Source organism: Salmo salar, chromosome 09 (assembly GCF_965601325.2).
Source record: "Salmo salar chromosome 09, fSalSal1, whole genome shotgun sequence".
NCBI lineage: Eukaryota > Metazoa > Chordata > Actinopteri > Salmoniformes > Salmonidae > Salmo > Salmo salar.
The window spans coordinates 106,807,170-106,829,648 of record NC_138299.1 but is presented as its reverse complement, the minus strand read 5'-3'; the positions used below and the strand labels follow the sequence as shown (position 1 = coordinate 106,829,648).

Below are 22,479 nucleotides of genomic sequence, written 5' to 3'. Positions count from 1 at the left end.
AGGACTGACTCATTACCAAAGCAGTTTACTCACCACAGAGCAGGACTGACTCATTACCAGAGCAGTGTACTCCCCACAGAGCAGGACTGACTCCTTACCAGAGCAGTCTACTCCACACAGAGCAGGATGAACTCATTACCAGAGCAGTCTACTCTCCACAGAGCAGGACTGACTCATTACAAGAGCAGGACTGACTCATTACCAAAGCAGTTTACTCACCACAGAGCAGGACTGACTCATTACCAGAGCAGTGTACTCCCCACAGAGCAGGACTGACTCCTTACCAGAGCAGTCTACTCCCCACAGAGCAGGATGAACTCATTACCAGAGCAGTCTACTCTCCACAGAGCAGGACTGACTCATTACCAGAGCAGGACTGACTCATTACCAGAGCAGTCTACTCCCCACAGAGCAGGACTGACTCATTACCAGAGCAGTCTACTCCCTACAGAGCAGGCCTGACTCATTACAAGAGCAGGACTGAGTCATTACCAGAGCAGTCTACTCCCCACAGAGCAGGACTGACTCATTAACAGAGCAGTCTACTCCCCTCAGAGCAGGACTGGCTCATTACCAGAGCAGTCTACTCTCCACGGAGCAGGACTGACTCATGACCAGAGCAGGACTGACTCATGACCAGAGAAATCTACTCCCCACAGAGCAGGACTGACTCATTACCAGAGCAGTCTACTCCCCACAGAGCAGGACTGACTCATTACCAGAGCAGGACTGACTCATTACCAGAGCAGTCTACTCTCCACAGAGCAGGACTGACTCATTACCAGAGCAGGACTGACTCATTACCAGAGCAGTCTACTCCCCACCACAGAGCAGGACTGATTCATTACCAGAGCAGGACTGACTCATTACAAGAGCAGGACTGACTCATTACCAGAGCAGTCTACTCCCCACAGAGCAGGACTGACTCATTACCAGAGCAGACTACTCTCCACAGAGCTGGACTGACTCATTACCAGAGCAGGACTGACTCATTACCAGAGCTGACTGACTCATTACCAGAGCAGTCTACTCCCCACAGAGCAGGACTGGCTCATTACCAGAGCAGTCTACTCTCCACAGAGCAGGACTGACTCATTACCAGAGCAGGACTGACTCATGACCAGAGCAGTCTACTCCCCACAGAGCAGGACTGACTCATTACCAGAGGAGTCTACTCCCTACAGAGCAGGACTGACTCATTACCAGAGCAGGACCGACTCATTACCAGAGCAGTCTACTCCCCACAGAGCAGGATTGACTCATTACCAGAGCAGTCTACTCCCCACAGAGCAGGACTGACTCATTACCAGAGCAGGACTGACTCATTACCAGAGCAGTCTACTCTCCACAGAGCAGGACTGACTCATTACCAGAGCAGGACTGACTCATTACCAGAGAAGTCTACTCCCCACCACAGAGCAGGACTGATTCATTACCAGAGCAGTCTACTCCCTACAGAGCAGGACTGACTCATTACCAGAGCAGGACTGACTCATTACAAGAGCAGGACTGACTCATTACCAGAGCAGTCTACTCCCCAGAGAGCAGGACTGACTCATTACCAGAGCAGTCTACTCCCCACAGAGCAGTCTACTCCCCACAGAGCAGGACTGACTCATTACAAGAGCAGGACTGACTCATTACCAGAGCAGTGTACTCCCCACAGAGCAGGACTGACTCATTACCAGAGCAGTCTACTCCCCACAGAGCAGTCTACTCCCCACAGAGCAGGACTGACTCATTACCAGAGCAGACTGCTCTCCACAGAGCTGGACTGACACATTACCAGAGCAGGACTGACTCATTACCAGAGCTGACTGACTCATAACCAGAGCAGTCTACTCCCCACAGAGAAGGACTGACATTACCAGAGGAGTCTACTCCCTAAAGAGCAGGACTGACTCATTACCTGAGCAGTCTACTCCCTACAGAGCAGTCTACTCTCCACAGAGCAGGACTGACTCATTACAAGAGCAGGACTGACTCATTACCAAAGCAGTTTACTCACCACAGAGCAGGACTGACTCATTACCAGAGCAGTGTACTCCCCACAGAGCAGGACTGACTCCTTACCAGAGCAGTCTACTCCCCACAGAGCAGGATGAACTCATTACCAGAGCAGTCTACTCTCCACAGAGCAGGACTGACTCATTACCAGAGCAGGACTGACTCATTACCAGAGCAGTCTACTCCCCACAGAGCAGGACTGACTCATTACCAGAGCAGTCTACTCCCTACAGAGCAGGCCTGACTCATTACAAGAGCAGGACTGAGTCATTACCAGAGCAGTCTACTCCCCACAGAGCAGGACTGACTCATTAACAGAGCAGTCTACTCCCCTCAGAGCAGGACTGGCTCATTACCAGAGCAGTCTACTCTCCACGGAGCAGGACTGACTCATGACCAGAGCAGGACTGACTCATGACCAGAGAAATCTACTCCCCACAGAGCAGGACTGACTCATTACCAGAGCAGTCTACTCCCCACAGAGCAGGACTGACTCATTACCAGAGCAGGACTGACTCATTACCAGAGCAGTCTACTCTCCACAGAGCAGGACTGACTCATTACCAGAGCAGGACTGACTCATTACCAGAGCAGTCTACTCCCCACCACAGAGCAGGACTGATTCATTACCAGAGCAGGACTGACTCATTACAAGAGCAGGACTGACTCATTACCAGAGCAGTCTACTCCCCACAGAGCAGGACTGACTCATTACCAGAGCAGACTACTCTCCACAGAGCTGGACTGACTCATTACCAGAGCAGGACTGACTCATTACCAGAGCTGACTGACTCATTACCAGAGCAGTCTACTCCCCACAGAGCAGGACTGGCTCATTACCAGAGCAGTCTACTCTCCACAGAGCAGGACTGACTCATTACCAGAGCAGGACTGACTCATGACCAGAGCAGTCTACTCCCCACAGAGCAGGACTGACTCATTACCAGAGGAGTCTACTCCCTACAGAGCAGGACTGACTCATTACCAGAGCAGGACCGACTCATTACCAGAGCAGTCTACTCCCCACAGAGCAGGATTGACTCATTACCAGAGCAGTCTACTCCCCACAGAGCAGGACTGACTCATTACCAGAGCAGGACTGACTCATTACCAGAGCAGTCTACTCTCCACAGAGCAGGACTGACTCATTACCAGAGCAGGACTGACTCATTACCAGAGAAGTCTACTCCCCACCACAGAGCAGGACTGATTCATTACCAGAGCAGTCTACTCCCTACAGAGCAGGACTGACTCATTACCAGAGCAGGACTGACTCATTACAAGAGCAGGACTGACTCATTACCAGAGCAGTCTACTCCCCAGAGAGCAGGACTGACTCATTACCAGAGCAGTCTACTCCCCACAGAGCAGTCTACTCCCCACAGAGCAGGACTGACTCATTACAAGAGAAGGACTGACTCATTACCAGAGCAGTGTACTCCCCACAGAGCAGGACTGACTCATTACCAGAGCAGTCTACTCCCCACAGAGCAGTCTACTCCCCACAGAGCAGGACTGACTCATTACCAGAGCAGACTGCTCTCCACAGAGCTGGACTGACACATTACCAGAGCAGGACTGACTCATTACCAGAGCTGACTGACTCATAACCAGAGCAGTCTACTCCCCACAGAGAAGGACTGACATTACCAGAGGAGTCTACTCCCTAAAGAGCAGGACTGACTCATTACCTGAGCAGTCTACTCCCTACAGAGCAGTCTACTCTCCACAGAGCAGGACTGACTCATTACCAGAGCAGGACTGACTCATGACCAGAGCAGTCTACTCCCCACAGAGCAGGACTGACTCATTACCAGAGGAGTCTACTCCCTACAGAGCAGGACTGACTCATTACCAGAGCAGGACTGACTCATTACCAGAGCAGTCTACTCCCCATAGAGCAGGATTGACTCATTACAAGAGCAGGACTGACTCATTACCAGAGCAGTCTACTCTCCACAGAGCAGGACTGACTCATTACCAGAGCAGGACTGACTCATTACCAGAGCAGTCTACTCCCTACTGAGCAGGACTGACTCATTACCAGAGCAGGACTGACTCATTACAAGAGCCGGACTGACTCATTACCAGAGCAGTCTACTCTCCACAGAGCAGTACTGACTCATTACCAGAGCAGGACTGACTCATGACCAGAGCAGTCTACTCCCCACAGAGCAGGACTGACTCATTACCAGAGGAGTCTACTCCCTACAGAGCAGGACTGACACATTACCAGAGCAGGACCGACTCATTACCAGAGCAGTCTACTCCCCACAGAGCAGGATTGACTCATTACCAGAGCAGTCTACTCCCCACAGAGCAGGACTGACTCATTACCAGAGCAGGACTGACTCATTACCAGAGCAGTCTACTCTCCACAGAGCAGGACTGACTCATTACCAGAGCAGGACTGACTCATTACCAGAGCAGTACTGACTCATTACCAGAGCAGTCTACTCCCCACCACAGAGCAGGACTGATTCATTACCAGAGCAGTCTACTCCCTACAGAGCAGGACTGACTCATTACCAGAGCAGGACTGACTCATTACAAGAGCAGGACTGACTCATTACCAGAGCAGTCTACTCCCCAGAGAGCAGGACTGACTCATTACCAGAGCAGTGTACTCTCCACAGAGCTGGACTGACTCATTACAAGAGCAGAACTGACTCATTACCAGAGCAGAACTGACTCATTACCAGAGCTGACTGACTCATTACCAGAGGAGTCTACTCCCTACAGAGCAGGACTGACTCATTACCAGAGCAGTCTACTCCCCACAGAGCAGTCTACTCCCCACAGAGCAGGACTGACTCATTACCAGAGCAGACTGCTCTCCACAGAGCTGGACTGACACATTACCAGAGCAGGACTGACTCATTACCAGAGCTGACTGACTCATAACCAGAGCAGTCTACTCCCCACAGAGAAGGACTGACATTACCAGAGGAGTCTACTCCCTAAAGAGCAGGACTGACTCATTACCTGAGCAGTCTACTCCCTACAGAGCAGTCTACTCTCCACAGAGCAGGACTGACTCATTACCAGAGCAGGACTGACTCATGACCAGAGCAGTCTAATCCCCACAGAGCAGGACTGACTCATTACCAGAGGAGTCTACTCCCTACAGAGCAGGACTGACTCATTACCAGAGCAGGACTGACTCATTACCAGAGCAGTCTACTCCCCATAGAGCAGGATTGACTCATTACAAGAGCAGGACTGACTCATTACCAGAGCAGTCCACTCTCCACAGAGCAGGACTGACTCATTACCAGAGCAGGACTGACTCATTACCAGAGCAGTCTACTCCCTACAGAGCAGGACTGACTCATTACCAGAGCAGGACTGACTCATTACAAGAGCAGGACTGACTCATTACCAGAGCAGTCTACTCCCCAGAGAGGGACTGACTCATTACCAGAGCAGTCTACTCTCCACAGAGCTGGACTGACTCATTACCAGAGCAGAACTGACTCATTACCAGAGCTGACTGACTCATTACCAGAGCAGTCTACTCCCCACAGCGAAGGACTGACTCATTACCAGAGGAGTCTACTCCCCACAGAGCGGGACTGAATCATTACCAGAGCAGTGTACTCCCCACAGAGCGGGACTGACTCATTACCAGAGCAGTCTACTCCCCACAGAGCAGGACTGACTCATTAGCAGAGCAGTCTACTCCCAACAGAGCAGGACTGACTCATTACCGGAACAGTCTACTCCCTACAGAGCAGGACTGACTCATTACCAGAGCAGTCCACCCCCCAACGAGCAGGACTGACTCATTACCAGAGCAGTCTACTCCCCACAGAGCAGGACTGACTCATTACCAGAGCAGTCTTCTCTCCACAGAGCAGGACTGACTCATTACCAGAGCAGTCTACTCCCTACAGAGCAGGACTGACTCATTACCAGAGCAGGACTTACTCATTACCAGAGCAGGACTGACTCATTACCAGAGCAGTGTACTCCACACAAAGCAGGACTGACTCATTACCAGAGCAGTCTACTCCCCACAGAGCAGGACTGACTCATTACCAGAGTAGTCTACTCCCCACAGAGCAGGAATTACTCATTACCAGAGCCGTCTACTCCCTACTGAGCAGGACTGACTCATTACCAGAGCAGTCTACTCCCCACAGAGCAGGAATTACTCATTACCAGAGCAGTCTACTCCCTACAGAGCAGGACTGACTCATTACCAGAGCAGGACTGACTCATTACAAGAGCAGGACTGACTCATTACCAGAACAGTCTAATCCCCACAGAGCAGGACTGATTCATTACCAGAGCAGTCTACTCCCTACAGAGCAGGACTGACTCATTACCAGAACAGGACTGACTCATTACAAGAGCAGGACTGACTCATTACCAGAACAGTCTACTCCCCACAGAGCAGGACTGACTCATTACCAGAGCAGTCTACTCCCCACAGAGCAGGACTGACTCATTACCAGAGCAGTCTACTCTCCACAGAGCTGGACTGACTTATTACCAGAGCAGGACTGACTCATTACCAGAGCTGACTGACTCATTACCAGGGCAGTCTACTCCCCACAGAGAAGGACTGACTCATTACCAGAGGAGTCTACTCCCTACAGAGCAGGACTGACTCCTTACCAGAGCAGTCTACTCCCTAAAGAGCAGTCTACTCCCCACAGAGCGGGACTGACTCATTACCAGAGCAGTCTAATCCCCACAGAGCAGTCTACTCCCCACAGAGCGGGACTGACTCATTACCAGAGCAGTCTACTCCCCACAGAGCAGGACTGACTCATTACCAGAGCAGTCCACCCCCCACCTTGCAGGACTGACTCATTACCAGAGCAGTCTTCCCCCAACATAGCAGGACTGACTCATTACCAGAGCAGTGTACTCCCCACAGAGCAGGACTGACTCATTACCAGAGCAGTCTACTCCCTACAGAGCAGGACTGAATAATTACAAGAGCAGGACTGACTCATTACCAGAGCAGTCTACTCCCCACAGAGCAGGACTGACTCATTACCAGAGCAGTCTACTCCCCACAGAGCAGGACTGGCTCATTACCAGAGCAGTCTACTCTCCACAGAGCAGGACTCACTCATTACCAGAGCAGGACTGACTCATGACCAGAGCAGTCTACTCCCCACAGAGCAGGACTGATTCATTATCAGAGCAGTCTACTTCCTACAGAGCAGGACTGACTCATTACCAGAGCAGGACTGACTCATTACCAGAACAGGACTGACTCATTAACAGAGCAGTCTACTCCCCACAGAGCAGGACTGACTCATTACCAGAGCAGTCTACTCTCCAGAGAGCTGGACTGACTCATAACCAGAGCTGAATGACTCATTACCAGAGCAGTCTTCTCCCCATAGAGACGGACTGACTCATTACCAGAGCAGTCTACTCCCTACGGAGCAGGACTGACTCATTACCAGAGCAGTCTACTCCCTAAAGAGCAGTCTTCTCCCCACAGAGCGGGACTGACTCATTACCAGAGCAGTCTACTCCCCACAGAGCAGTCAACTCCCCACAGAGTGGGACCGACTCATTACCAGAGCAGTCTACTCCCAACAGAGCAGGACTGACTCATTACCAGAGCAGGACTGACTCATTACCAGAGCAGGACTGACTCATTACCAGAGCAGTCTACAACCCACAGAACAGGGTTGACTCATTACCAGAGCAGTCTTCTCCCGACAGAGCAGGACTGACTGATTACAAGAATAGTCTACCGCCCACAGAGCAGGACTGACTCATTACTAGAGCTGGACTGACTCATTACAAGAGCAGGACTGACTCATTACCAGGCAGTCTACTCCCCACAGAGCAGGACTGACTCATTACCAGAGCAGGACTGACTCAATACCAGAGAAGTCTACTCCCCACAGAGCAGGACCGAATCATTACCAGAGCAGGACTGACTCATTGCCAGAGAAGTTTACTCCCCACAGAGCAGAACTGACTAATTACCAGAGCAGTCTACGGCCTACAGAGCAGGACTGACTCATTACCAGAGCAGTCTACTCTCCACAGAGCAGGACTTACTCATTACCTGAGCAGAACTGACTCATTACCAGAGCTGTCTACTCCCCACAGAGCAGGACCAACTCATTACCAGAGCAGTTTACTCCCCACAGAGCAGGACTGACTCATTACCAGAGCAGGACTGACTCATTACCATAGCTGTCGACTCCCTACAGAGCAGGACTGACTCATTACCAGAGCAGTCTACTCCCTACAGAGCAGAACTGACTTATAACCAGAGCAGGACTGACTTATTACCAGAGCATTCTACTCCCCACCGAGCAGGACTGACTCATTACCAGAGCAGGACTGACTCATTACCTGAGCAGGACTGACTCATTACCAGGCAGTCTACTCCCCACAGAGCAGGACTGACTCATTACCAGAGCAGGACTGACTCATTACCAGAGCAGTCTACTCCCCAAAGAGCAGGACTGACTCATTACCAGAGCAGTCTACCCCCGACAGAGCAGGACTGACTCATTACCAGAGCAGTGTACTCCCCACAGAGCAGGACTGACTCCTTACCAGAGCAGTCTACTCCCCACAGAGCAGGACGAACTCATTACCAGAGCAGTCTACTCTCCACAGAGCAGGACTGACTCATTACCAGAGCAGGACTGACTCATTACCAGAGCAGTGTACTCCCCACAGAGCAGGACTGACTCCTTACCAGAGCAGTCTACTCCCCACAGAGCAGGACGAACTCATTACCAGAGCAGTCTACTCTCCACAGAGCAGGACTGACTCATTACCAGAGCAGGACTGACTCATTACCAGAGCAGTCTACTCCCAACAGAGCAGGACTGACTCATTACCAGAGAAGTCTACTCCCTACAGAGCAGGACTGACTCATTACAAGAGCAGGACTGACTCATTACCAGAGCAGTCTACTCCCCACAGAGCAGGACTGACTCATTACCAGAGCAGTCTACTCCCCACAGAGCAGGACTGGCTCATTACCAGAGCAGTCTATTCTCCACAGAGCAGGACTGACTCATTACCAGAGCAGGACTGACTCATGACCAGAGCAGTCTACTCCCCACAGAGCAGGACTGACTCATTACCAGAGCAGTCTACTCCCTACAGAGCAGGACTGACTCATTACCAGAGCAGGACTGACTCATGACCAGAGCAGTCTACTCCCCACAGAGCAGGACTGATTCATTATCAGAGCAGTCTACTCCCTACAGAGCAGGACTGACTCATTACCAGAGCAGGACTGACTCATTACCAGAGCAGGACTGACTCATTAACAGAGCAGTCTACTCCCCACAGAGCATGACTGACTCATTACCAGAGCAGTCTACTCTCCAGAGAGCTGGACTGACTCATAACCAGAGCTGAATGACTCATTACCAGAGCAGTCTACTCCCCATAGAGACGGACTGACTCATTACCAGAGCAGTCTACTCCCTACAGAGCAGGACTGACTCATTACCAGAGCAGTCTACTCCCTAAAGAGCAGTCTTCTCCCCACAGAACGGGACTGACTCATTACCAGAGCAGTCTACTCCCCACAGAGCAGTCAACTCCCCACAGAGCGGGACCGACTCATTACCAGAGCAGTCTACTCCCAACAGAGCAGGACTGACTCATTACCAGAGCAGGACTGACTCATTACCAGAGCAGGACTGACTCATTACCAGAGCAGTCTACAACCCACAGAGCAGGACTAACTCATTACCAGAGCAGTTTACTCCCCACAGAGCAGGACTGACTCATTACCAGAGCAGGACTGACTCATTACCATAGCTGTCGACTCCCTACACAGCAGGACTGAATCATTACCAGAGCAGTCTACTGCCTACAGAGCAGAACTGACTTATAACCAGAGCAGGACTGACTTATTACCAGAGCATTCTACTCCCCACCGAGCAGGACTGACTCATTACCAGAGCAGGACTGACTCATTAACTGAGCAGGACTGACTCATTACCAGGCAGTCTACTCCCCACAGAGCAGGACTGACTCATTACCAGAGCAGGACTGACTCATTACCAGAGCAGTCTACTCCCCAAAGAGCAGGACTGACTCATTACCAGAGCAGTCTACCCCCCACAGAGCAGGACTGACTCATTACCAGAGCAGTGTACTCCCCACAGAGCAGGACTGACTCCTTACCAGAGCAGTCTACTCCCCACAGAGCAGGACTGACTGATTACAAGAATAGTCTACCGCCCACAGAGCAGGACTGACTCATTACTAGAGCAGGACTGACTCATTACAAGAGCAGGACTGACTCATTACCAGGCAGTCTACTCCCCACAGAGCAGGACTGACTCATTACCAGAGCAGGACTGACTCAATACCAGAGAAGTCTACTCCCCACAGAGCAGGACTGAATCATTACCAGAGCAGGACTGACTCATTGCCAGAGAAGTTTACTCCCCACAGAGCAGAACTGACTAATTACCAGAGCAGTCTACGGCCTACAGAGCAGGACTGACTCATTACCAGAGCAGTCTACTCTCCACAGAGCAGGACTTACTCATTACCAGAGCAGAACTGACTCATTACCAGAGCTGTCTACTCCCCACAGAGCAGGACTAACTCATTACCAGAGCAGTTTACTCCCCACAGAGCAGGACTGACTCATTACCAGAGCAGGACTGACTCATTTCCATAGCTGTCGACTCCCTATAGAGCAGGACTGACTCATTACCAGAGCAGTCTACTCCCTACAGAGCAGAACTGACTTATAACCAGAGCAGGACTGACTTATTACCAGAGCATTCTACTCCCCACCGAGCAGGACTGACTCATTACCAGAGCAGGACTGACTCATTACCTGAGCAGGACTGACTCATTACCAGGCAGTCTACTCCCCACAGAGCAGGACTGACTCATTACCAGAGCAGGACTGACTCATTACCAGAGCAGTCTACTCCCCAAAGAGCAGGACTGACTCATTACCAGAGCAGTCTACCCCCCACAGTGCAGGACTGACTCATTACCAGAGCAGTGTACTCCCCACAGAGCAGGACTGACTCCTTACCAGAGCAGTCTACTCCCCACAGAGCAGGACGAACTCATTACCAGAGCAGTCTACTCTCCTCAGAGCAGGACTGACTCATTACCAGAGCAGGACTGACTCATTACCAGAGCAGTCTACTCCCCACAGAGCAGGACTGACTCATTACCAGAGCAGTCTACTCCCTACAGAGCAGGACTGACTCATTACAAGAGCAGGACTGACTCATTACCAGAGCATTCTACTCCCCACAGAGCAGGACTGACTCATTACCAGAGCAGTCTACTCCCCACAGAGCAGGACTGGCTCATTACCAGAGCAGTCTATTCTCCACAGAGCAGGACTGACTCATTACCAGAGCAGGACTGACTCATGACCAGAGCAGTCTACTCCCCACAGAGCAGGACTGACTGATTACCAGAGCAGTCTACTCCCTACAGAGCAGGACTGACTCATTACCAGAGCAGGACTGACTCATTACCAGAGCAGTCTACTCCCCACAGTGCAGGACTGACTCATAACCAGAGCAGTCTACTCCCCACAGAGCAGGATTGACTCATTTAAGGGACTTTATCGGCATAGGAAACATATGTTTACATTGCATTAGCAAGTGAAATAGATAATAAACAAAGGTGAATAGAGAATACAAAATGAACAGTAAACATTACACTCACAGAAGTTCCAAAAGAATAAAGACATTTCAAATGTCATATTATGTATATATACAGTGTTGTAACAATGTGCAAATAGTTAAAGTACAAAAGGGAAAATAAATCAACATAAATAAGGGTTGTATTTACAATGGTGTTTGTTCTTCACTGGTTGACCTTTTCTTGTGGCATCAGGTCACAAATCTTACTGTTGTGATGGCACACTGGTATTTCACCCAGCAGATATGGGAGTTTATCACAATTGGATTTGTTTTATAATTCTTTGTGGATCTTTGTAATCTGTCTCTCTCACTCTCTCTCTCTCCTTATATTGTTCTGTTCTTCCCCAGCAGCTCAGAGAAATCAGTTTCTGCTGCAGAAACAATGGTTGCTGTGTGTGGCCAAATACACAGACAGAGCAGAGAAAATACACACAGCCTACAGAGTTAAACAACTCAACAATAAATCACCCCAGGTATGAGGAGAGGGGTGTTATGTTGTTAGGAGGGAGGGAGGGATGAGGGTCATGGCTGTGAGGAGAGGGGTGTTATTGTTTGCGTCCCGAATGGCACCCTAAGGGGGCGAGGTGATGAGGTCCAGCAGGGTAACTGAAGCCACATGGTCCCACTTTTATCCTGCCGCCTGTTAGTTTTACTGCTCCCTTCCCTTCCTCTCCTCTCCTCTCCTCTCCTCTCCTCTCTTCTCCCCTCCTCTCTTCTCCTCATCTCTCCTCTCATCTCTCTTCCCCTCCTCTCCTCTCCCTTCCTCTCCTCTTCCCTCCTCACCTTTCCCCTCTCCCCATCTCTCCTCTTATCCTGTAGCCTGTTAGCTGTAATTTACTGCTGGTGGTTCATCTGGCTCTGATCAGCCTCCAGGAGAGACAAAATATACACCCCCCCCAAAATGCCACCTCACTCCCCCAAAATGGTATGTGAACCTTGACTAGAGGCTGTTACCCTAGACTAGAGCAAGTTACCCTAGACTAGAGGATGTGACCCTAAACTAGAGGCTGTTACCCTAGACTAGAGGACTAGAGGCTGTAACCCTAGACTAGAGGCTGTTACCCTAGACTAGAGTCTGTTACCCTAGACTAGAGGCTGTAACCCTAGGATAGAGGCTGTAACCCTAGGCTAGAGGCTGTGACCCTAGACTAGAGGATGTTACCTTAGACTAGAGGCTGTTACCCTAGACTAGAGGCTGTTACCCTAGGCTAGAGGCTGTGACCCTAAACCTGAGGCTGTAACCCTAGAGTCTGTGACCCTAGAGAATGTGACCCTAGAGGTAGTAACCCTAGACTAGAGGCTGTGACCAAGAGCCTAGAGGCTGTGACCCTAGACTAGAGGCTGTGACCCTAGACTAGAAGCTGTGACCCTAGACTAGAAGCTGTGACCCTAGAGGCTGTGACCATAGAATAGAGACTGTGACCCTAGAGCCTGTGACCCTAGACTAGAGGCTGTGACCCTAGACTAGAGGCTGTGACCCTAGAGCCTGTGACCCTAGACTAGAGGCTGTGACCCTAGACTAGAGGCTACCCTCACAATAATTACAGGTGGTGAAAGGAGGGCACAAGGGGTGAAAGAAAAGACAGGGTTGGAAGACACTATGGAGGTCATCTGTACTGAGAGGAATAGAATATAGAGCCTCATTGTTTTTAATCACATCTGTCTAAGATACACACTTTATGTGTTTCTTTCCCTTTATTGCATGTTTATTGTTGGTTTAATTCAACATTTGGCCCCCTTCCAAGTATTGCAATATTTTTTCCATGGCAAAAATGAAAACATGAAGCAGAGCAACAACAGGACGACTAACGGATTACCAATGGACCACAGGATGACTGACGGCCCACAGGATGACTAACGGATGACTGACGGCCCACAGCATGACTAACGGACCACAGGATGACTAACGGACCACAGGATGACTAACGGATTACCTATGGACGACAGGATGACTAACGGACCACAGGATGACTAACAGACCACAGGATGACTACCAGACCACAGGATGACAAACGGACCACATGATGACTAACCGACCACAGGATGACTAACCGACCACAGGATGACTAACAGACCACAGGATGACTAAAAGACTACAGGATGACTAACGGATGACTAACAGACCACAGGAAGACTAACGGACCACAGGATGACTGACAGACCACAGGATGACTAACAGACCACAGGATGACCAGGACCACAGGATGACTAACAGACCACAGGATGACTAACAGACCACAGGATGACTAACAGACCACAGGATGACAGGATGACTAACGGACCACAGGATTACTAACGGACCACAGGATGACTAATGGACCACAGGATGACCAGGATAACAGGATGACTAACAGACCACAGGATGACTAACGGACCACAGCATGACCAGGACCACAGGATGGCTAACAGACCACAGGATGACTAACAGACCACAGGATGACTAACGGACCACAGGATGACTAACAGACCACAGGATGACTAACGGACCACGGGATAACTAACGGACCACGGGATAACTAACAGACCACAGGATGACTAACAGACCACAGGATGACTAACAGACCACAGGATGACTAATGGACCACAGGATGACAAACGGATGACTAAATACCACAGGATGACTAACGGACCACAGGATGACTAACGGACCACAGGATGACTAACAGACCACAGGATGACTAACGGACAACAGGATGACTAACAGACCACAGGATGACTAACAGACCACAGGATGAGCAGGACCACAGGATGACTAACGGACCACAGGATGACTAACAGACCACAGGATGACTAACAGACCACAGGATGAGCAGGACCACAGGATGACTAACGGACCACAGGATGACTAACGGACCACAGGATGACTAACGGACCACAGGATGACTAACAGACCACAGGATGACTAACGGACCACAGGATGACTAACAGACCACAGGATGACTAACGGACCACAGGATGACTAACGGACCACAGGATGACTAACATACCAGAGGATGACTAACTGACCAGAGGATGACCAGGACCAGGAGTTAGTTTACGTTAGATGAAAGATGCAGTCCGGGGTCTCTTAAGGATCAGTGTCCCTTAACCGGGACAGTTGTTGCTCAATATGCGCTAATGTGACTAGAATGACTTTGTAAACAACAGTCAATTCTTGGACACGGATGACGTAGTACACAATAAACGGATGACGTAGTACACAATAGACGGAGAATGGATGACGTAGTAGACAATAAACGGGGAATGGATGACTTAGTACACAATAAACGGGGACCCGTTTTGGCTCGTGACTACTGGCTGAAATTATACAAATGTGCTGGCGCATCACTTTAACAACGCTGGTCATAGAGACGACCATGATGATAACGCTAACACTGCCACTGACGAAAAACCATGCGTACATGTGTGTATCCGTGTGTGAGAATGTGTGTATCCGTGTGTGAGAATGTGTGTATCCGTGTGTGAGAATGTTTGTATCCGTGTGTGAGAATGTGTGTATCCGTGTGTGAGAATGTGTGTATTCGTGTGTGAGAATGTATGTATCCGCGTAACCGTGTGTGAGAATATGTTTGTGTCTGTGTGTGTGTGTGTGTGTGTGTATATATCTGTGTGTGTGTGCGTGTGTGAAAATGCATGTATCCGTGTGTGTGTGTGTGTGTGTGTGTGTGTGTATGTGTGTACCTGTGTGTGTGTGTGTGTGAAAATGCATGTATCTGTGTGTGTGTGTGTGTGTGTGTGTGTGTGTGTGTGTGTGTGTGTGTGTGTGTGTGTGTGTGTGTGAATGCGTGTGTGAATGCGTGTGTGTGTGTGTGTGTGTGTGTGTGTGTGTGTGTGTGTGTGTGTGTGTGTGTGTGTGTGTGTGTGTGTGTGTGTGTGTGTGTGTGAGACAGAGCAACAGGATGTGTGCGTCTCTCTCTGTGTATAAACTCTTCTCACCTCTGACAAACACATATACAGCAACAGCCGTGGTCCCGTCAATGACAGCCTTGACATCTCTGTAGTAACAGCGGTAGTACCCCGTATCATTCCCTTTAGCTCCAGTGAGGATCAGGGTCTTGCAATACGGCCTTCCAGGCTCCCCTGGACACTCCAGGATGCTGACTCCCCTTCTCTGGACAGGGACCGAAGGAGGCGTACCAGCCCCCTCCCCGGCCACGGGGTGGTCCCCCACAACTCCAGCCCCAGAGGTACCAACAGGGGTTCCAGACCCAGCCCCAGGGGTACCAACAGGGGTTCCAGACCCAGTCTCGGCCTCTCCCCCTGGGGCTCTGCTGGGCCTGGGGCTGGCCTGACGGTCAGTCAGCTCCTCTCCCCCTGGGGCTCTGCTGGGCCCGGGGCCGGCCTGACAGTCAGTCAGCTCCTCTCCCCCTGGGGCTCCGCTGGGCCTGGGGCTGGCCTGACGGTCAGTCAGCTCCTCTCCCCCTGGGGCTCTGCTGGGCCCGGGGCCGGCCTGACGGTCAGTCAGCTCCTCTCCCCCTGGGGCTCTGCTGGGCCCGGGGCCGGCCTGACGGTCAGTCAGCTCCTCTCCCACCAGGGTTGTCTCAGGCCACACCCAGGACAGAGTACGCTGACCCCTGGAGGTCAGAGGTTAGGGGTTAGAGGTCAGAAGAAAGGTCAAGTGAGAGGTCACAGATGGGTCAATTAGGTTTTTAACCAATCAGAACAGGTTAGGGCTGTACAAATGACAGGTGTGTGACGTTAGCGACTGCGACAGATTGTGAAATAGTGTGTGTGTGTGTGTGTGTGTGTGTGTGTGTGGTGTGATGTGTGTGTGTGTGTGTGTGTGTGTGTGTGTGTGTGTGTGTGTGTGTGTGTGTGTGTGTGTGTGGAAGAGGAAGGGAAAGCAGAGTAGAGATGGCTATAGATATAATATATAGTTTAGTGTATTATATAAATGACTGCAGGCGTGCTAGGGAATCATAATACTGCTCTGTCTAGAGGAGACACTGTATGTGTGTGTGTGTGTGTGTGTGTGTGTGTGTGTGTGTGTGTGTGTGTGTGTGTGTGTGTTTCCCCCTCTCCTATTCTTCACCTCACCCCATCCATAAATTCAGCTATGGGGACATATTACACCTCAGGGCTTTATGAACGAGATGTCAGTCAGCCAGCAGAATCAAACTGATTTCCTTCATGACGGTAGAGACAGTCAACCAGTTGTTGGCTATTATAAATATATATACACAGTTGAAGTCGGAAGTTTACATACACCTTAGCCAAATACATTTAAACTCAGTTTTCCACAATTCCTGACATTTAATCCTACAAACAATTCCCTGTCTTAGGTCAGTTAGGATCACCACTTTATTTTAAGAATGTGAAATGTTAGAATAATAGTAGAGAGAATGATTTTTTTCAGCTTTTATTTCTTTCATCACATTCCCAGTGGGTCAGAAGTTTACATACACTCAATTAGTATTTGGTAGAATTGCATTTAAATTGTTTAATTTGGGTCAAACGTTTCAGGTAGCCTTCCACAAGCTTCCCACAATAAGTTGGGTGAATTTTGGCCCATTCCTCCTGACAGAGCTGGTGTAACTGAGTCAGGTTTGTAGGCCTCCTTGCTCGCACACACTTAATCAGTTCTGCCCACAGATTTTCTATAGGATTGAGGTCAGGGCTTTGTGATGGCCACTCCAATACCTAGACTTTGTTGTCCTTAATAAGCCATTTTGCCAGAACTTTGGAAGTATGCTTGGGGTCATTGTCCATTTGGAAGACACATTTGAGACCAAGCTTTAACTTCCTGACAGATGTCTTAAGATGTTGCTTCAGTATATCCACATCATTTTCCTGCCTCATGATGCCATCTGTTTTGTGAAGTGCACCAGTCACTCCTGCAGCAAAGCACCCCGACAACATGATGCTTCCACCCCCGTGCTTCACGGTTGGGATGGTGATCTGCAGCTTGCAAGCATCCCCCTTTTTCCTCCAAACATAACGATGGTCATTATGGCCAAACAGTTCTATTTTTGTTTCAGCAGACCAGAGGACATTTCTCCAAAAAGTATGATCTTTGTCCCCATGTGCAGTTGCAAACCGTGGTCTGGCTTTTTTATGGCAGTTTTGCAGCAGTGGCTTCTTCCTTGCTGAGCGGCCTTTCAAGTTATGTCAATATAGGACTTGTTTTACTGTGGATATAGATACTTTTGTTTTGAAAATTCACTATTGTTTGTACAGATGAACGTGGTAGCTTCAGGCATTTGGAAATTGCGCCCAAGGATGATCCAGACTTGCGGAGGACTACAATTTTTTTCTTGAGGTCTTGGCTGATTTTTTTTTTTTTTTCCATGATGTCAAGCAAAGAGGCACTGAGTTTGAAGGTAGGCCTTGAAATACATCCACAGGTACACCTCCAATTGACTCATATAATGTAAATTAGCCTATCAGAAGCTTCTAAAGCCATGACATCATTTTCTGGAATTTTCCAAGCTGTTTAAAGGCACAGTCAACTTAGTGTATGTAAACTGGAATTGTGATACAGTGAATTTTAAGTGAAATAATCTGTCTGTAAACAATTGTTGGAAAAATTGTGTCACTGTCACATCCTGACCATAGTAAGAGGTTATTTTCTATGGTGTCGCCTGTGCGCAGCTACAGCCCGGTGCGCTCGGTGCAAGCTCCCCACAGTTGCCGTGCTAGAGTTGGCATTCAGCCAGGAAGGAGTGTGCCTGCTCAGCGTTCCTGGTCTCCGGTGCATCTTTTCGGCCCAGGTTATCCTGTGCCAGCTCTACGCACGGTACCCCCAGTTCGCCAACACAAACCTGTGCGACCTGTCACAATGCCTCGCGCTTGCCGGGCTATGGAGGTTATCCAGCCAGGACGGGTTGTGCCAGCCATAAGCTCCAGACCTCCAGTGCGCCTCCACGGCCCAGTATACCCTGTGCCTGCTCCGCGCACCCGGCCTGCAGCGACGTTCTATAGTCCAGAACTCTCAGCGACGTTCTCTAGTCCGGTGAGACCTATTCCAGCTCCACGAAAGAAGTCTCCAGTGATGATCTATGGTCTGAAGCCTGTAGGGATGATCCATGGCACGAAGCCTCCAGTGATGATCCATGGCCCGGAGCCTGTAGGGATGATCCATGGCACAAAGCCTCCAGAGATAATCCATGGCCCGAAGCCTGTAGGGATGATCCATGGCACGAAGCCTCCAGAGATAATCCATGGCGTGGAACCTGTAGTGATGATCCATGGCATGGAGCCTGCAGTGACGCTCCCCAGTCCGGAGCCTGCAGAGACGCTCCCTAGTACGAAACCTCCAGCGACGGCCTGCAGCCCAGAGTCTTCAGCGACGGCCTGCAGCCCAGAGTCTTCAGCGACGGCCTGCAGCCCAGAGACTTCAGCGACGGCCTGCAGCCCAGAGACTTCAGCGACGGCCTGCAGCCCAGAGTCTTCAGCGACGGCCTGCAGCCCAGAGACTTCAGCGACGGCCTGCAGCCCAGAGTCTTCAGCGACGGCCTGCAGTCCGGTTCTTTCGACGATGATCCACGGTCCGGTGGTAATAAAGCAGAAGGATCAGCGGCTAGAGCAGGGATTACGCCCTGACCTGGAGCCGCCTCCTCTGCTGGAGGTTAACCTGTTATGGCTAGGGGGCAGTATTTTCACGGCTGGATAAAAAACGTACCCGATTTAATCTGGTTACCACTCCTACCCAGTAACTAGAATATGCATATACTTATTACATATGGATAGAAAACACCCTAAAGTTTCTAAAACTGTTTGAATGGTGTCTGTGAGTATAACAGAACTCATTTGGCAGGCAAAAACCTGACAAGGTTTCAGGCAGGAAGTGGCCTGTCTGACAAGGTGTCGTTCTTCTTGTCTCTGTTTATTGAAGAGTGAGGATCTTAGCTGTCCCGTGACACTTCCTACGGCTGCCATAGGGTCTCAGAAGGCGGTAAAAAGCTGAATCGTGGCTTTGCAGGCTCTGGCTGAAAAAAAGTAGCGCGTTTGGGTAGTGGCTGGTTACAGTACTGTGAGACTCAGGCTCGTGCCCGCTTTGTTTACTTTCCTCTGTTTAGCTAAAAGGAGATTCCCGGTCGGAATATTATCGCTTTTTTACGAGAAAAATGGCATAAAAATGGATTTTAAACAGCGGTTGACATGCTTCGAAGTACAGTAATGGAATATTTAGATTTTTTTTGTCACGAATTGCGCCATGCGCGCGACCCTGATTTACCATTTCAGATAGTGTCTGGGACGCACGAACAAAACGCCGCTATTCGGATATAACGATGGATTATTTTGGACCAAACCAACATTTGTTATTGAAGTAGTAGTCCTGGGAGTGCATTCTGACGAAGACAACAAAAGGTAATCAAACTTTTATAATAGTAAACCTGATATTGGTGAGTGCTAAACTTGCCGGGTGTCTAAATAGCTAGCCCGTGATGCCTGGGCTATGTACTTATAATATTGCAAAATGTGCTTTCACCAAAAAGCTATTTTAAAATCGGACATATCGAGTGCATAGATGAGTTCTGTATCTATAATTCTTAAAATGATTGTTATGCTTTTTGTGAACGTTTATCGTGAGTAATTTAGTCAATTCTTAGTGAATTCGCCGGAAGTTTGCGGGGGGTATGCTAGTTCTGAACGTCACATGCTAATGTAAAAAGCTGGTTTTTGATATAAATATGAACTTGATTGAACAAAACATGCATGTATTGTATAACATAATGTCCTAGGGTTGTCATCTGATGAAGATCATCAAAGGTTAGTGCTGCATTTAGCTGTCTTCTGGGTTTTTGTGACATTATATGCTAGCTTGAAAAATGGGTGTCTGATTATTTCTGGCTTGGTACTCTGCTGACATAATCTAATGTTTTGCTTTCGTTGTAAAGCCTTTTTGAAATCAGACAGTGTGGTTAGATAAAGGAGAGTCTTATCTTTAAAATGCTGTGAAATAGTCATATGTTTGAAAAATTGAAGTTTTTGTATTTTTGAGGAATTTGTAATTCGCGCCACGCCTATCATTGGATATTGCAGCAGGTGTTCCGCTAGCGGAACGTCTAGATGTAAGAGGTTAAGGTTATGTGGACTGCACTAGAGCCGCCATAAGCAGGAGTTGCCCACCCTACCCTCCCTTTTGTTTTTGTTTGTTTTTGTTTAGGAGCATTCGGAGTCTGCACCTTTGGGGGGGGGTACTATCACGTCCTGACCATAGTAAGAGGTTATTTTCTATGGTAGAGTAGGTCAGGGCGTGACGGGGGTGTTTTGTGTTTTCTATGTTTTGTATTTCTATGTTTAAGTTCTAGTTTTTCTATTTCTATGTTGGGTTTTTTGGGTTGATCTCCAATTAGAGGCAGCTGGTCCTTGTTGTCTCTAATTGGAGATCATATTTAAGTAGGGGTTTTTCTTCCTGGGTTTTGTGGGTTATTATATTTTGAGTAGTGTTTGTTTCTCAATGCGTCACGGTTTGTTGTTTTGTCAATTCAGTTATTTATGTATTGCAAAGTTTCACGGATTAAATAAAATGTGGAACTACAACCACACTGCACTTTGGTCCGCTCCTTTCGACAGCCGTGACAGTCACGCACAAAGTACATGTCCTAACCAACTTGCCAAAACTATAGTTTGTTAATAAGAAATTTGTGGAGTGGTATGTAAACTTCTGACTTCAACTGTGTATATATATAGGTCCATTATCTTTTCTATTTGGATTAAGTTGTTTAAATTGAACACTGAAAAGATGTATAGTATAAGAAATTTTTAAAATGGAGTATGCTATTTTCAATGGCGTTAAGAGAGCGTTTCCCAAACTCGGTCCTCTGGACCCCAAGAGGTGCACAATTTGGATTTTGCCCGAACACTACACAGCTTTAACAAATGATCTAAGCTTACATGTAATGGACAGAGAGACAGAGACCCAGTACTCTACCTACATGTAATGGACAGAGAGAGACACAGTACTCTACCTGCATGTAATGGACAGAGAGACAGTACTCTACCTACATGTAATGGACAGAGAGACAGTACTCTACCTACATGTAATGGACAGAGAGACAGAGACACAGTACTCTACCTGCATGTAATGGACAGTGTTTCATCTGCGTGGATCACAAGCTCTTCTTTGGGGCTGTCAAGGGTGGGCGGAGTCATAGAATAGCCAATCACCAACCCTGAGGGAACAAAACAAAGTCATATGATTGGACGCTGACACTCAAAACACTGATTTGATGAGAAACAGATTCCCACAAAGCTCAATTAGTGTGTATTGATTTAAAAAGACTCTGTCAAACCCACTTAGTGTCACGCTGAACAGGAACTCAACCCGACAGGATGTACCAACCAAAGCTGTCAAATGTTATTCATGTCTGTGCCTCGATCTAGGTTGGGCAAAATTAAAGATGGCGGTGTTCGCTTTAGCAATCTCACTAGTATAAAGACCTCCTCCATTCCTGCCATTATTGAAAGAGATTGTGATACCTCACATCTCAAAATAGGACTACTTAATGTTAGATCCCTCACTTCAAAGGCAGTTATAGTCAATTAACTAATCACTGATCATAATCTTGATGTGATTGGCCTGACTGAAACATGGCTTAAGCCTGATGAATTTACTGTGTTAAATGAGGCCTCACCCCCTGGTTACACTAGTGACCATATCCCCCGCGCATCCCGCAAAGGCGTAGGTGTTGCTAACATTTATGATAGCAAATTTAAATTTACCCCAAAAAAACAACAACGACGTTTTCGTCTTTTGAGCTTCTAGTCATGAAATCTATGCAGCCTACTCAATCACTTTTTATAGCTACTTTTTACAGGCCTCCTGGGCCATATGCAGCGTTCCTCACTGAGTTCCCTGAATTCCTATCGGACCTTGTAGTCA

The 22,479-nt window shown here is 48.9% G+C and overlaps 1 protein-coding gene across 1 annotated transcript in view; it reads right to left on the bottom strand.

The window, feature by feature from the left end:
• flt4 (fms related receptor tyrosine kinase 4) overlaps positions 1 to 22,479 on the bottom strand; it is a 723,665-nt gene that overhangs the window by 605,732 nt on the left and 95,454 nt on the right. Inside the window, exons 2-3 of the mRNA XM_082956115.1 lie at positions 21,673 to 21,769; positions 15,588 to 16,225 (exon numbers count right to left, since the gene is read on the bottom strand). Coding sequence (XP_082812241.1) covers positions 15,588 to 16,225; positions 21,673 to 21,769 — 735 coding nt within the window. The remainder of the gene's footprint in view (positions 1 to 15,587; positions 16,226 to 21,672; positions 21,770 to 22,479) is intronic.